Source organism: Gopherus evgoodei, chromosome 19 (genome assembly GCF_007399415.2).
Source record: "Gopherus evgoodei ecotype Sinaloan lineage chromosome 19, rGopEvg1_v1.p, whole genome shotgun sequence".
Taxonomy (NCBI): Eukaryota; Metazoa; Chordata; order Testudines; family Testudinidae; genus Gopherus; species Gopherus evgoodei.
In genome coordinates this window covers 650,306-667,693 of record NC_044340.1, presented here as the reverse complement: position 1 = coordinate 667,693, position 17,388 = coordinate 650,306, and the positions used below count along the sequence as shown (strand labels likewise).

Sequence of the window (17,388 nt, the reverse complement as noted above, 5' to 3'; positions counted from 1 at the left end):
CCGGACTATCCTCTTGCATTTAGAAGAGTCGCTAAATCCTTTTATTTTCTATACTATATAGAAGGGGTTCTCCACATTTTTCTTTCTGAGGCCCTCCCAACATGCTATGAAGACTCCACAGCCCACTGTGCCATAACTGTTTTTCTGCATATAAAAACCAAGGCTGGCATTAGAGGTAGCAAGCAGGGCAATTGCTCAGGGCCCCACGCCACTGTGGGCCCCGTCCATGTAGCTAAGCTGTTCAGGCTTCAGCTTCAGGCCTGAGTGGCAGGGCTTATTGAGGTGGAGATTTGGCTTTCTGCCCTAGGCCCCAGTGAGTCTAATGCTGGCCCTGCTTGGTGGACCCCTTGAAACTTGCTCACGGCCCACCAGGGGGCCTTGGACTTTGTAAAGAAAATCTTAACATGATATGTGATTATTTTTATATAGACGGAAATAAGAGGAGAAAAGCTACTTGAGAAAAATGGCACAACATTAAGTCTAAATTATTACACATGGCAGAAATTTTTAACTTTTGAAGTTCAGGATAGAAATTTGAATCAGGAAAATCATCTACCTTAATGTGTTGTCCACTTAGGAGAAAAATTGCCTTATTTCTCAGCATTCATTCAATATGATTCTGGGGGGGAGACTTTTCATTCCCACTCTGTTTTTCATATCCTGACTAAACCCAAAACCAACCCTGCCAAATTCATATTTCACATGTCATTCCAGTGTTGAAATTAGAGATGATTCAAGTACTTGACATTTCAGTTTGTATTTTATTCCAAATTCAAAAATGGGCCTGTTTTGCCAGATGATAGCCATATTTTGAGACTATTTTTGCACAAAAATTGGCTGATTTCCAAGTGAAAATTGTCCCTTTTTGAGTGAAAAGCAAAATAATGAACTATAAGAGTTTTGTTGGTGTGTGGTAACAGCCATATCACCAAATTTGCCAAAATCAAAATTAATGAGGCAAGAAGTAGTCCATAATTATATGCCCAATCATGACCAAGTTTAGAATCCCATAAGAAAAAGCCACTTGTTCAGTAAATTCTATTAACTTTTGGAATATTTAGATTCTCATCTCTACTACTTCTTGTTTTTTAATCTGAAATAATACTCTCGGTTGTATGTCTACCAACATCATCCCTAGATACTGAAGTGATTAGAAGCCATATAAATAAAATAAAACATATTAGAGAAAATCAGAACATCGTTATGAACATGTAATAGACCAAAATGAATTTTTTTTGTTAGAACTGGTGATTTTATAGGGCTCATAGCAGAGTGGGGAAAAAAGCCCTATATAATTATATATTAGCCATAAATAGATCAAATTTAAGGATTCCATATATTACATATTCTGACTGAATTACTGCAACTTTTACTTTTTATAGTTTTAAATATTTGAAGTGCATACTTGTATACCTCTGTCTGTGGGGAAAAAAATAATGTGGAAAGTTAAGAGGTCACCATTTCATGGTAAATTAAAACAAGGCTTACAAAGTTCAGCAGTTCATAGCTAAAATTTCCACAGCTCTGGCATTTCTAAACAAGGCTCTTCAATTAAGCTTAAAATGTTCTGTTCAGACCTTCACACAAATGAATCGCTGCAAACCAGAAATCCAACCACCAAGCCTTTCTGAACTTTGCAATTTCATTTTCCTGTTCAAAGTATGTAAGTGAAATTACTGTAGCATTAGCAGTTTGCTGTAAGATCATTGTATAATATCAATGATAATACAGTGTGAGATACCACGGAAATTATTAGATGATTAAAATATATTTTTTAAAGGGAGGGGAGAAATTAATCCTAGAAAAAGCCCCTCTTACACATTACAATTCTAAAGGAGGCCACAAAATAGGGAAATTGTAAGCATGAGGATCTGTATTTAAGTATTTCATTTATGTAGAATTTTGCTTATAGGAAAAAAAGCCTTGGGATTACCATCTCCTTTTCAAGGACAGCCACAAAGGATACAAGCATTTAACATAATATTCAGTTCCTCCCTGTCTTTTCAGTGAAAACATGTTAAACGACTCACATAAGTGACTTTCTTTAATGCTTTTTTAAACCCTGCATATTGCTTTTTCAAAGAGAAGAATAATGGAGTTGAGTTGTGTGTACTTTTTAAAGATAAAGGAACCCTCCTTCTGGGACCTACGCATGCTAAGAATTATGTTGTGTCTCATCGTCTCCATGCCTAATTTGCTCCTTTCAAACAAACTAAAGGTTATTTCTTTTTTCTTTTCAGCCCTGCAAACAATGTAGGAGCTGAAAGCAAGTTGAGTCCTTCTCATCCATCAATAATAAAGGCTCTAAGCCAAATTATGAGCTGAGTGACTGTAAGAGTAGCCACTAAGAGTCTGGGGATACTGACCCTTGCCATGTAACAGGGTTGTAAACTTGACCAGTGCAAGCTGACTGGTACCATGAAGTAAAGAGCACTTTCTTGCCAGTACTCCTATGTGTGATTCCTTTATGGCAATACCTGAGTGCCCAGTTTCCTTCAGCAGCTTTGCACAGGTTGGATCTGCTTATATCGTAGGAAACCATATTGTTGACGTTGATGCACAGGAGGGATCAGGATCCAGCTCAGTCTCCTATCTGTGTTGACTGGACACCTGAGTCAGTCTGGACTCTGTGCACAGGGAGCAGATCTGTTGAGTAAGAAGGTGCCATTATTACCCAGTAACTATTCAGAGCTGTCCCCCCAGGCTTTAAGGGAAATGCACCTCCACACTGCAGACCAAAGAGGGGTGAGAAATTCCGTCCTGCCACTGGACAGTGGTCAGCATTACTATAGGAGCACGAATCTCTCCTTACTGGGCTCCTGTCTCCAGTCTTCCTTCTGGCTGCAAGAGTGGACAGTAGCCAGATTCCAGAGATAGTGAAGGAATCTGGCTGCTTCCTTGCTTCTTTATAGTGAGAGAGGGTGGAGGGGGCCAAGCCAGGCCATAGCCAGTTAGGCTGATGTAAAAGGGCTGCTGCCAGTCATCCTGCCCTTTTCCTCACCAGAGCCTCTGCTGGCTGTCCTGAGCAGTGCTCACAGTCCCACTCTGACTTCCACGGGAACAGGATCAAGCCCGTGATTTGCAGCATTCTGTGGCCCTGCAGCAAGGGATCCTGTCTTCTCCCCCCTCCCTTGTCTCTAGACCTGGGGCTGTGCCACGTTCTTTTGCTAGCTTTGCCCACCGCTGTACCTAAACCGTTCCAGCAAAGGCCGCTGTGAAAAACTGCACCTTGACTGCTGGGACAAAACAGCGGAGCTCTCAGCTTGCAGTCAAGCTTTCTCAAGGATGGGCCCAGGATGCTTTAATTATTATTCAGGCATGTAAATGTCTGTGCTTTGTGCGGTTTCGTTCGTTACTGTAGCAAGTTGAAGCTTTATGCGATATCTCCTTTGTATCCTAAATGGCCTGTCCTCAGTGGCGGCACATTCAATAAGCCTTTAAACAAAACCTGGATTGCAATTTATCCAAGTCTTTTTGTCCATGTCAACTCGAATAGTTGCAGCTGAATTGCCACTCTTACAGGCTACTGCCTATTCATATGCATTAGCACTTTCCAAGGTTAACATTGCCCTACAAGGGATATTCCTAAAGAGAGAGAATAAAAGGTAGCCCAGTTTCATCCTTGGGGATGTGCCCCCAATGATGATAAACTGCAAGAGCTTCCTCATTCTGCTACAAGGAGACATTGTTGAGTAGTAGATCACAGAACTGGGAGTTCGGACTCCTGGGTTCTCATCCTGCTTTTATCAGTGATGTGTTCTGTGACAAGCCACCTAACCAGTCTGTGTCTCAGCTATCCAAGTGTAAAGCAGGTGTACTAAGGGGTATAGTGAGGCATAGATACCTTTTGTTGAAGTGCTTTAAAATCCTCCAGTGAAAGATATTCTATAAGTGCAAAGAGTGATTGTCGTTGTAATTCTTATTCTATACCATAACCTTCTAGTTTCTGCCGTGAAAAAAATTAGGAGCCACGCTAACCCCCCATTTCCTGACCCAGATCACTCATTTATGAAAACAGAACAAGACCAGAAATTAATTGAGCTCTACATTGTCAGTAACCTTCTGCAGATCTAAGGAAATTTCTCCAACAATATCGCTTTATTCCATGGTTGTAGAAAATCATTAAAGAATGTTTGGGATGAAAACCTGTCCAATAAGATGAAATGAGAACGTTAGTATGTAAATAACTACTTGATCTGTCATGCACTGAACAGCCTAACATCTTCTCCAGACAAGGGGGGAGCTCTCTAAGACCCCAAGTCTGAATATCTGGGGTTTGGAACACAAAGCACAGCTTTTTCCATACTGTTGCAAATAAAAAATAATGTAGGGCACTTTGGAAAGACAATAGGCAGCATGCTATCCTAGGAAGTGTATTTTATCACCACCGCTCAGATTACCAGTGCAATTTGTCTTCTAGGGGCCTATTTGTAGATTTTCAGCTTTTCAGAGCAGGGGCAGTCTTTATTTCTGTGTATTGCACAGCATTGAGCACCCTGTCAGCATTAAATAATAATTTTTGGCAAAAGAGATTGTTACCAGGCCAAAAAAATAAAATAAATTCACTGTCAGAGCAAAGCTTTGGGTACAGGTTACTCTGTATCTTCTTGGAGATCCCAGGATGACTCTGGTTTTCAAGCTTTATTCCTACTCAGCATCTATTTTCCTTAAACAGCTCTGAAAACTTATATGTTACTCATGAACCATTTGAATCCATTAACTTTAGAAGACAACTTGGAACAGTGTTGACTGGAAAGGACAGTATTGGAAAGGAATCTGCAGTGCTCCTGCCATTCACAATATCAAGATGCTGTTACAGGATTAAATTTTTATATTAACTGTAGAGCTATTTCAATTTTTCACTGTAAAATAACCTTTTATGGGGTGCACCTCCACCTTCTGAACCTGCCAGTTTGTGTTTGTATTGCACATTAATTGACAAGTTATTTACTATCAGACATGTCTTCAGAAATAAGTTGCAGTAAAATGTAACTCTAGAGCACATCCCTGATGGCCTTTCTCCTCTTTGCATTGCACTTTCCATCATCATGTTTCTTTCACTATAATAATAATAATGAGTCACACTGAACTGTGCCAACTACCAAACAAAATGAGAGAGAGAGAGAGAGGCAGAACTTCTCATACCCACCAGTTCACGTACAGTCACTTTTGTGGCAAATCATAAGGGAGGGAGATGCCAAGTCTAATAATAATAGTAATAGACAGGAGACTGGTATTTACTCTACTTCATGGGCTGCAGTGATGTTCTCCCTTATTGCTCAGACTCCACTAATGTTTGCATTTCAGGATGCTGGATGTTATATAAGGACATAAGTTGGTAGGGAGGGAATCATTTTGTTGAGAAGAAATTGGAAATGGAAGAGAGACGTATGGGTTGGGTGTATTCTAATTAATGAGAATTATGCTGGATGTTTTTAAAACAATCCTTCTTATTTTCAACCTTATTCTCTTCGGGGTGAATTTCATACGTGCTTATATTATCCAGCTGCCTTTTTGATTCAAAACATGGTAGGCCATAGAGCCAGCAGGAGTTAATCGCACAGTCTGAAAAGAAATGGATTCTTTTCTCCCTCTATACCATGTTCATTCTGGCTTCATCTGCATTAGGAAGCATTTAGCAATTAAAAGATTAGGCCATTTATATAAGGATGATGATCAAGCCATGTATAGAATGGTGATGACTGTCTAAGACAATGTGCACAGAGTACAGACAGACAGACAGAGTGTAAGAAGAATAGCAAATTGCATCTGAAAAAACGGGGGCATAAGTCCTTAGTTCAGTTGCTCATATATGCATTATTTCTTGGGTATTATCATTGTGTTTTCCCAAGTGATTAGTTGTTGGCAGGACAAGAGAGAGTTCTTCCTAGCTCTTTTAGGCAAAAAGAGATTATGCCTAAATGAGCTAGATCACTTCTACAACAGGTCTCTTCTCGGTCAGCCTTTTTTGCTGTAGCTCCCACTTTAGGACACAAAAATGCACAGCTTGTTCCTAATAACTGCTGGTTTGTGTTATTAATAACTTAGTGCAACTAATCATGTTGGGTTTTGTTCACAGGTCTGAAGCGTAGTTACACTTGTAACATCTGTAATGTCACTCTAAACTCAATAGAACAGTATCACGCTCATCTGAAGGGCTCCAAACATCAGACCAAGTGAGTACTTTTCCTGTTAGTACTTATCTGTCTGTCTGGTGTGGGTGATAGTAGATGTAGATATAAGAAAAACACTATGCACTCCCATAATGCCTTTCATCCAAGGATCCCAAAGTGATTTACAAATATAGACACAAAGATATTGGTAGGTACCTGTAGAGAGAGGCAGGGCTGAATATAGATCAGTCTGACTGCGTTCTTTGAACCTGAAATGCAATGTTTGTTCTTTGTTACCTGTTCCTCTAGAGCTTTGTTGTGGCAAAGCATTCTGGATATCACTCTTTGGCATGGAAGCCTGATGAGAACAGGCTTTCTCACAAGTTTTGAGCATGTTCTGTTTTCAGATAGGTCACAAATACTTTGGGGAGAAGTGGTATATTTGGCACTTATGCTTCTCAGCTCAGCCAAAATCTGTGTGCAGAGATGTGAGAAAATTCAAACAAGGAATGAAATTAGCTGAAAATACAATGAATCTGGTGTTGTGCTGTGCTTTCTACTTCAATCTCTGTTTTCACTAAGATTTCATTAGTGGTGGTTGGCTTTGGTCTGGCGCACTAGATGCATGGTAACCTGATGGATCCTCATGACTCCACCCAGCTGTAAATCTGCTTTCAGCTTATCATGGTTTCTAGGAAACCAGTTATGCCTTGATGCTGGACACTTGAACTGATTTTGTGCGTTTCAGTTCTGGCTCAGAGGAGTGTGATCTTCCTGCCAGGTGAGCTGAGTTTGAGGAATTTTTGAAACGATGGTTGTTTGGAGGTTAGCGTATTACAACAATTGAAAGGGATGGAACACTCCCATTGACCTCATCTCCTAAACAACTTCCACCTCTCCCTTCAGTACCCACCTGAATTCACACTTTTGTAGAAAATCCCCCCTTCCTTCATTTGTATCCATTAGACCATCCCTCTCCTGAGCTGTTAGCTATGACTTGCTTTGCATTTATCTCATCTTTAGGTTGTAAGCTCCTTGGGCAGGGAATGTTTCTTATCTCTGTTCTCTAAAGTGCTGTGTAAATTTACAGCACAGCTTGAACGTTTTACACTCATAACTTGCCCTTCTCATAATTTACGCTGGTCTGCATTTTGCCGTGTGCAGTCTGTGCTTTAATTTATAAAGAATATTGGACACAGATTAGTCCACTTTAAGTGGCTTTGATGGTATGTAGTATCCTTCTGAATACATATATGTTCCCTCTTTAATAAAACTGTTATCTGTGTCTTCAGCTCAGCAGGAAGAAAAGGCCAAAAAATAAAAACAATAAATAATGCAAAGAAAAGTTCCTAATCCCAGGCAGATTCCTTAATATTCATAGGACACAGAGTACAGATGTGATGCACAGGGAATGACAGGCTGCAGGACAAAAATATGGAACCTGACAAATAGAGTAGCATCATTTTGCCAGAAAGCAAAAGCAGCTATTGAATAGGTTTTATAACTTTCTTTAAAAGAAGAAAGGAAATACCCAGAGTGAGAACTGAGAGCCTTCTGTGGGTTCAGGGAGAAGTTTTTCAAAATTAAACCAAAAGACATTGCATGAGATTAGGGCTGAAGTGCGGGTCTGGACTCAGTCACATAATCCCGTTGAAACGTTCTCTCTCCTTAAACACTGAAATATTCTGTATTCGAGACAAACCAGGGAACAGCTGTGAGGTCAGCTTGCCTGTCTGTCCACTTCTCCAGCCTGAAAGATACATCCTTTTACGTGAAAAGCAAATGGACAGCAGTGACCCACCAAGCTGACATGCCAACAACTTCCAGTAGTTGTACAGATGCCACAATCAGTCAAGCTTAAAGGCACTGAGTTTGGAACGTCTCTTGTGCACTCTCTATGGGAAAGACATTGACTGTAAGGACATTAGATGGTTCCAAGTGTGACGAACTGGGAAAGTTCTTAATGTTTTCTCTGAGTATTGTGTTGGTGCCTCAGTGTCCCCATGGCAGTTCTTAAGTATCTGACAGAGCCAAGGGCCAGTGCACCTAAATGCCTGACACTCTGTCTCCTAGCAACTGATGGCCTGGGCCCCTCCTCTGCAAAGGTGCCAGCTGAAGATGTTGGAGACAAAGGGATCAGGTGACCTCCTGGCCCGGGAAAGGGGCTGAGCAGAGAGGAGGGGCTGGGAGGGGTTGTTAGTCTGGAGCTGGCTGGGGTCGGGGAGTGAAGTGCAGACGTGGGGGGGGGGGGTCTGGTTCACTGCCCCCTCAGAATGGACCCAGCCAAGGGGTCCGGTTCGCTGTATCTACAAGTTCTGTGTTAGACCCTGTTCCTGTCATCGAATAAACCTCTGTTTTACTGGCTGGCTAAGAGTCACGTCTGACTGCAAAGTGGGGGGTGCAGGACCCGGTGGCTTCCCCAGGACCCCGCTGGGGTGGACTCGCTGTGGGAAGCGCATGGAGGGGCAGAGGATGCTGAATGCTCCAAGGAGAGACCCAGGAGATGAAGACGTGTGAGCTTCTTGCCCTGAACAAGTCTGCTCCAAGGGAGAGGAGGCTCCCCAAAGTCCTGCCTGGCTTGGTGGGGAGGAGTTCCAGAGCATCACCCGGTGACTCCGTGACAACTGGTGGCAGCGGCGGGATGTACTGCACCCCGTGAATGGCGCTGCTTGCAGTAAGTGACTGGGGAGCAGTAAAACAGAGGAGGGATAATGAGGACCAGGCATGCTGAAGGCTCAGAGTGGGACGGTTTCAGGGGGCGGTTAACCTCTGGGAGTGTGTGACCAGCGAGAAGGACTGTTGGAGTAACGTGGTCCCCCTGAGGACGGCAGCGAGCAGTCTCAAGGGCGGAAGAGCTTGCCGCTTGACCCTGGGAGAGAGAAGGATTTTTGCAGTAGCCGGGTTCCCCGGGGGATTGCAGGAGCAGTCCCAGGGGCGGAGGAGTCTGCAGCTCGACCCTGGCAAAGAGGTGGTGATCACAAGAAGGGCTGGCACACCAGGGGTTGTTCCTGGAAACCATGGGGGAGCCAAGAGCACACAGGCCTGTGAGTCCAGAGCCACTTGGGAACAGTGAAGTGATGGCCTATCACCATCTCCTTGAGAAGGACATTGTGATCCTGTGCACAAAGAGAGGGTTACGCATGGGGAAATTCACCAAGGCACAGTTAATCGTGCAGTTGGAGGAGAAGCACCGCTCTGAGGAGCAGATTCCTGGCCCAGATGGGGCTACAAGAGGATCTGGGAGCAGCTGGAGCATCAGCCAGGCATCCCCGGGAGTCTGGTCCCCAATCAGAGGAGGGTCTTCATGATTGGGTTCCCCATCAGGAGATTGGAGACGGATGGGATGGGAGCAGAGCCCGAGAGAGCGAGAGGACCGTGAGAGAAAGCAAGAGCCCGAGGAAAAGCTGCATGAGAAGCAGCAGCAGCGTGGACTGGTGATGGTGGAGCAGAGAGACATAGGGGGCTGCCCAGGGGTCAGTGGGGAAACATGCCTGCAGGGGCAAGACCCTGGGACAGAGAGAACTGTGGTGGTGCAGCCCCAGATGCTGAGGGACTGTGGAACCTGGGTGAAGTTCCCTGGGGTGAAGCCCCTCGCCGTGCCTATGGCCCAGATCCCTGTGCAGACCCAGAAGGGGTCGGGCTGGCTGGTAGTTGGGGTTCTCCAGGATATCGGCTGGGAGGCCCTGTTGGAGGGTGACTGTCTCCCCATGGGACAGGATCCAGGCCCCGCTCCTGTAACGGCCGAGGGTTTGAATTCAAATCCAGGGAACCAATTGGCTAGGATGGAAATGGTCAGTGAAAATGCAAATAACCTGGCTGGCAAGGGGGAGAGGCTGCTGGGCTCAGGATACCTGCCTACCTGTAACCAGCCCCTGGAGCTGAGTGGGAGGGAGAGATGCTCCCCGCCCCCCTGCACACCGGAGAGGGGGCTCACGGTGGCTCTGATGCTGTGACCAGAGCAGAGAGCTCGCTGCCTGCCCCCACTGGGACAGCAAGGGCAGCGCTGAGCACTGGGGGAGCTGAGACCCCAGCTGAGTGGGGGGACACCCGGGCAGGGCAGGTCAGCTGCCAAACAGGTTTGCCTGGTCCAGACGTGCTGCTGGGAAGTGATTACACAGCAGGGAGGGAGCTACCAGGGACAGGGCTCAGGGGGGCTGTGATCCCAGGCCCAGCCAGCGAGAGGGAGCAGGTCCCACTCCCTGCCCCAGCTGCTGAATCCCAGACTGAGCTGCAGAGGGATGCCTCCTTGGAGAAGCTGAGAGAACTTGCTGACCACAGCGCTGCAAACCCCCTTGGGGAAGGCTGCAGGGACAGAGTCCTGCAGGAGGAGGGATTCCTGTACCGGAAATGGGCTCCCCAAGGGGAAGTAGTACTGGGGGGAATTGGGAGACAGCTGGTGGTGCCCCAGGAATCCACAGGGTTCTTCCCTTTCGAGCTGCTGGATGGGAGGAGAGTGAGGGGACCCCTGAACCTGAAGAGGGAGGATTGGATGAAGAAGGGGGAAGACCCCCGGGGGGATCTCTTCCCTGAGGTGGGAGACAATCTCCCCATGAGGTGTTCCCCGTTCAGAGTCACTGGGAAAGCAGCCCAGAACCTGGAGAGAGAGGTCAGGAACATGCTGGCTTTAGATGGGATCCAGCCATTTTACAGCCCATGGGCCTCAACCGTGGGGCTGATCCCCAAGCGAGACAGGATGATCTGGTTTTATGGGGGCTATCAGAAGCTTAAAGCCATCACAATGTTCGATGCCGACCCCATGCCTAGGCCTGGGGAGATTCTAGACAAGCTGAGAGGGATGGAGAACTTGGCCCTGGCAGACACTGATAACATGTGCATCTTTAGCCAGACCTGGGAGGAACAGGTGTCCCAGGTGAAGAGGGGGCTGGGCTGCCTCAAGGAGGTGGGACTGAGGGTAAAAGCTGGAAAGTGCAAGGGGGGACGGCAGAGGTGTTGTGTCTGGGCCACAAAGTGGGAAGCGGCTGCCCAAGCCCAGAGCTGGCAAAGGCCAAGATGGGGGCTCTTAACCAAGGGAGCCCGAATCACAGACCAGAGGGCTGGGAAAAGACCCAATCCCAGCTTGAACCCCAGGGGTACTGGGGTGGCAAAGGGTGTGGGCTGCATAAACCTTCCCACATGCGGCCTGCAAGTGCCATCAAGCACTCCTGACCTAAGGGAGGGCGTAAGACTGTACTGTCCTGGTGTAACTCACACCAAGAGATGGGAGAGATGCTGGGGCATCCATGGGAACCTTGGTGGGTTCGAACTTCCCCAGGTCACTGGCTGGAGTGACCTTGCTCAGTTCGGTCTTGAAGGGGGGAGAGATGTGACGAACTGGGAAAGTTCTTAATGTTTTCTCTGAGTATTGTGTTGGTGCCTCAGTGTCCCCATGGCAGTTCTTAAGTATCTGGCAGAGCCAAGGGCCAGTGCACCTAAATGCCTGACACTCTGTCTCCTAGCAACTGATGGCCTGGGCCCCTCCTCTGCAAAGGTGCCAGCTGAAGGTGTTGGAGACAAAGGGATCAGGTGAACTCCTGGCCCGGGAAAGGGGCTGAGCAGAGAGGAGGGGCTGGGAGGGGTTGTTAGTCTGGAGCTGGCTGGGGTCGGAGAGTGAAGTGCAGACGTGGGGGGGGTCTGGCTCACTGCCCCCTCAGAATGGACCCAGCCAAGGGGTCCGGTTCGCTGTATCTACAAGCTCTGTGTTAGATCCTGTTCCTGTCATCGAATAAACCTCTGTTTTACTGGCTGGCTAAGAGTCATGTCTGACTGCAAAGTGGGGGTGCAGGACCCGGTGGCTTCCCCAGGACCCCGCTGGGGTGGACTCGCTGTGGGAAGCGCATGGAGGGGCAGAGGATGCTGAATGCTCCAAGGAGAGACCCAGGAGGTGAAGACGTGTGAGCTTCTTGCCCTGAACAAGTCTGCTCCAAGGGAGAGGAGGCTCCCCAAAGTCCTGCCTGGCTTGGTGGGGAGGAGTTCCAGAGCATCACCCGGTGACTCCGTGACACCAAGTCAATACATTTGTTTTGTGATGTAAAGCAACTACCTATTAGCCAACTTTCCAAGACTTGAGGGGGATCTGCTCTGCCAATTTGTATAAATTATTAAAATAAAATTATAAAGGTACATAGTACCAAAGAGTAGATTAATGAACTAATCTCTCTTAATATACTTTGAGCTTTGGGAATGGTTCCAGGCACAAGTATTCAATATTACTCTGACAGGAAGGATTTAAAAGGTATCATTAGTTTCTGAGAAATTTTAGGTGGTTTAAGAAGACTCAGAAGTTTTCAGGAGGATAAATCAGGGTCATGCCAAACCAGAAGGGAGAAGTAATTTCTGTGCCTTGTTTTTTTTCTCAAAGAGCAAGCCTAGCCTTTCACCCTACAATTTCCACAGCTGATGTGAGTCCTTCTAAGGTGCCTAGTGTGAATCACATTTGCTATGATGTTATTTATTCATTGCGTGTCTGAATGGCCCCCAAATTAGGGTAATTTTTTTTTAATTACATAAATTTAGGCTAAATCCACTGGCCGAACCTAACATCCATTTCTTGCACATTGTCATTCTCCAGTCATTGTCTTAGATGTGTTTATCTTAGCATATTCACTGCATTGCTGTAGGATTTTCCACCTGAAGAACTTGACATGCCTAGATTGATTTGGTTTGCATGAAGTCCATTACATCATGGGCACATTTTCACTAGCAACGTTAAAGCGCTGCTGCAGCAGTGCTTTAACATGGCTTTGTGTAGTCGTGGCATAGTGCTGGGAGAGAGCTCTCCCAGTGCTATAGAAAAACCACGAGGGGCGTAGCTCCCAGCACTGAGGCTGGTGCACTGTCTACACTGGCCCTTAACGACGCTGAAACTTGCAGCGCTCAAGGGTGTGTTTTTTCACACCCCCGGGCGAGAAAGTTGTAGCGCTGTAAAGTGCCGGTGTAGACAAGCCCTATGTTAACATGAGCCCTGGACTATGTCCCCAGTCGCTGATAATCCACTGGGAGGGTGAGGCTGTAGGAGCACAAAAGAATTGCAACATCTGTGATGCCAAAGGGTAGCTGTAAGAACATAAAAACAGCTATACTGGGTTAGACCAATGGTACACCTTCTGACAGTGATCAGTGCCAGATGCTTCAAAGGGAATGAATAGAACAGGACAATCATCAAGTGATCCATTCCCTGTTGTCCAGTCCCAGCATCTGACAGTCAGAGGCTTAGAGACACCCAGAGCATGAGGTTGCATCCCTGACAATTTTGGCTGCTAGTCATTAATGGATCTGTCCTCCAGGGACTTATCTGATTCTCTTTTGAACCCAGTTATACTTTTGGCCTTCACAAAGGCAAAGAGTTACACAAGTTGGTTGTGCATTGTGATAAGAAGTACTTCCTTTTGTTTGTTTTAAACCTGATGCCTATTAATTTCATTGGGTGACCCCTAGTTCTTATAGTATGTGAAGAGTAAATAACACTTCCTTATTCACTTTCTCCTCACCAACCATGATTTTATAGACCTCTATTATATTCCCCTTCAGTCATCTCTTTTCCAAGCTGAAGAGTTCCAGTCTTTTTAATCTCCTCATAGGTATGCTGTTCTATACTCTTAATCATTTTTGTTGCCCTTCTCTGTACCTTTTTCATTTCTAAGAAATCTTTTTTGAGATGGAGTGACCAGAACTGCATGCAGTATTCAAGGTGTTGGCATATCAGAGATTTATATAGTGGTATTATGATATTTACTGTCTTATTAACAATCCCTTTCCTAACGTTTCCCAACATTCTGTTAGCTTTTTTGACTGCCACTGCACATTGAGTGGATGGTTTCAGAGAACTATCCACAATGACTCCAAGTTCTCTTTCTTGACTGGTAACAGCTAATTTAGACCCCATCATTTTTGTATGTATAGTTGTGATTATTGTTTCCAATGTGCATTACTTTGCATTTATCAACATTGTATTTCATTTGTCATATTGTTGTCCAATCACCTAGTTTAGTGAGATCCCTTGGTAGCTCTTCACAGTCAGCTTTGGACTTAACTGTCTTGAGTAGTTTTGTATCATCTGCAAACTTAGTCACCTCACTGTTTACCCCTTTTCCAGATCATTTATGAATATATTGAATAGGACGGGTCCCAGTACAGATCCTTGGAGGACCCCGTTACTTACCTCTCTCCATTCTGAAAATTGAGCATTTATTCCTACCTTTTGTTTCCTATAGTGATCAATGAAGCTCCAAAAATAGGTGGTGTGGAACAGACGTCATTGCAAGGCAGTTGGTTGATTTAGCACCTCCTCATAGGACCTCCTAATAAGCAAGGATGGATAATCTCATGGTTAAAGTGACTGGGATTCAGGAGATCTCAGTTCAGTTCCAGGCTCTGCCCCAGAGCCCTTGTGTGACCGTGGGGGAGTCGCATAATGTCTTGTGCCTCAGCTCTCCATCTGTAAAGCTGGATGATCATATGTCCCTGACCCACAGTGGCATTGTGAGGCTTAGGGTTTGTGTGGCACTCAGCTATTATGTGGACAGGAGCTGTATAAGCAGAGTTCTATCTGCCAGAAAACAGAGCTGCCCGTCTTTACCAGCAGAATCCCAGAAGAACAACAGCTGTAGTCTTGTGCTGGGATTAGCCCCTGCTCTCTGACCCAGAGAGCTGTCATTTACCCTCCCCCTGCCAGTGCCAGCCTTCCGGAGTCTGCTCAATCTAGAAGAGCTTTAGGACCCATCCCACCCTGAGGCTATCACCCAGCACTAATTTCAGAGGCAAGGGTTATTTTCAATAGACTTTTTTATTGTTCAGACAGCAAAGGCTTAAGCAAATCATTTGCATAGCAGAATAGCCTCATGGATGTAATTTGAAATAAATTGGATGGTAAATAGAGATCTGCTAAAGAAGTTGTCTCTCATTCTGGCAACATCAGCAAGGTTGCCTTCTGCACAGTTACCTATGTAACCTCACATTTTTTATTTTGTATCCATTCCTCATACTTTATTCAGCTCTTCAATCACCAATTACATATTTTTAGTCATCTGCAATTAGCAAGGTGTCATCTTCAAATCTTAGAAGATTGGTCCTTGTAGAAAGATGTTTCCTCTATATCCCAGTGGTGTTTTTCTGATTTTTTCCTCCCAACCTCTGATGAAAATTTGAGAGAGAGAGAATCTCTAGCCTCTTGGACTGTAGAAGAAACCTAAAGCAGAATGTTTCCACTGCAGAGCTTTGGAATTTCCTCTTCTAATGCTTATGACCTGGGTAAAGACTTTGCAACATTCAACTGCAAACTCACTAGCTGGTAACTCTTTCTGATCCTTTTATGTCCTTCACTAGAGGGAACAAAACTGAACAAAAAGATGGAAGGGTTTGAATGGAGCTCAGAATAAAGTTTGGAGAAGTTGGAAGAACCCTACTTTGTGCCAAGATTGTTCGACTTCTCAGAGTTATTCAAACTCAAGGGCGTCATTTGTTCACAAGAGCAGCATACTGGCAAAACAGGGAACTGGGCCTGTTGTGCCACCTGCTAAAAAGACATCAAGATGGAGGAAAATATTATACAGAACATCAAAGGGAAGTAAGGTGTGAGAGAGAAAATGGCTGCTACCTGCAATTCCTTCCACATCCCCCAGAGAGGAAGAAGACTTGGAACCTTTAAATCCTCCTATTATTTTGGCTGAGGTAACCCTGTCAGAAGGAGATTACAGTTAGTAGTTTGGGCCTAGAAGGCTTCTTATGGTTCATTACCATAGCTGGGCACCAAAGAGGCAAGTAGCATTGTATCCTTTTAGTGTCAAGACTCAGTGAAATGTTCAGATACTCCCAAAGCTTTCTAGAGCTGTGAAAAAAGCATGAATTATTGAGCAGGAGGCCCCTGTAACTTTTATCTTGGCAAAAAGTGAGGATGCCTGAGTTAAGATCACAGTATCACTCACAATATCACTCACATGGACAGTTTTTCTATTTTTTAAAAGGATCTTCTGCTGTTTCACAAATTAATATTCTTATTGCTCCTTCTAAATATAGTGTCTTATCACTTACTCATTATTATTTAAATCTTGTAATGTCTTACGAGTTCTTCATGGGCATTTAATAAGAGGGGAAACCTAGTATTAAATTCATAGGAAAGTATGTTACAAATGTAATAATAGAATGCCAATTAAAGATGTTCATCTGACCAATTTCTATGGGAAATTGCTTTGATTATTCTATTTCGTCTATTCATTGTTCATTCTTATACCATTTTCTTTGAGGCTAAGTGACTCAGTAGATGAATATAGAATTCTTCATCTCCTATAGCGAAGTGCAGATGTGTAAGACAGAATAGGGTTGGCATTTTGGATTTACACAAAATAAAAACTTCATTTTTATAATTGGTCTGGAACAGATTTTACTCACTCATTTGAAGAAATTCTTGGGGCTGTGTCCTCTTTTAGATGGGGCTGATGGGGGATGATGCACTAGAAGGGTCTATTCTAAGATAGACTGTACAAGGCCAGCACAGTGATAAGATAAAGGGTTCTCAACAATTACCTTTCCCCTCTAATTCCCCCAGTCCAACACCAAGCTCATCTGGACCAAATCTGTTCCTGGAATACATCTGGCACATTGCTTCATGTAGGAGTCTCTTCTATTTATAGCAAGCAGGCAACTGAACTGAAGCAAGCATTTCTCTGGGGCTTGGATGAGTGTGCAGTATGGGTATTACAGTAATAAGGGTGTAGCGAGGCGGTGTGGCTTCCCTCCTCCTCTGGGAGGGTCGAGCCCCGCCAGGGGCTGGAAGGGGCGGCGCCACAGGGCACTGGACCCGCCCCTCAGAGGGTCAGGAGGCGACCCGGAAGTATAAAAGCCGGCCGGCGGCGCTCAATTGAAGCCAAGCCGCTGTCGGGAGCAGACCTGCCAGAAGGTGCTCGTGACTGGGAGGCTGCTGAGGCCCAGGGCCGTTGCCCTGACTGGCCAGAGCTTCCCCGCGCCCACTACGAGGAGGGACTGCTGGAGTTGCCCCGTCCCTGCTGTTACCCCGAGGAACCCCCGGAGCAGGCCTGGCCGGACTTCCCAGAGGTACTGCCAGATCTACCACCCAGCCCCGCCGGGAGGGGCCCATGCTACTGGACTTCCCAGGGGCCGACGCCACCGATCAGGTAGGCCCGGAGGGGGAGATCGGAAGTAGCTCGGGGGCAGCCGACCCCAGTCAGGCTGCAAGTGTACCTGAACCCATGTCAGTGTTGCGGTCAGGAACCCCACTGACCGTTAGCGGTGATAGCCGCTACTAGGACCCCGGGCTGGAACG

General features: G+C 45.6%; 1 protein-coding gene across 7 annotated transcripts in view; it reads left to right on the top strand.

Annotated features, from left to right (window-relative positions):
- Positions 1–17,388, top strand: part of ZMAT4 (zinc finger matrin-type 4) — a 198,937-nt gene that overhangs the window by 165,845 nt on the left and 15,704 nt on the right. For all 7 annotated transcript variants that reach the window (XR_003997244.1, XR_003997247.1, XR_003997245.1 and 4 more), the window contains one exon: positions 6,080–6,176. Coding sequence is in view for 1 of the 7 variants with exons in the window: in XM_030538581.1 (XP_030394441.1) it covers positions 6,080–6,176 (97 nt within the window). In the remaining 6 variants the exon portion in view is untranslated. The remainder of the gene's footprint in view (positions 1–6,079; positions 6,177–17,388) is intronic.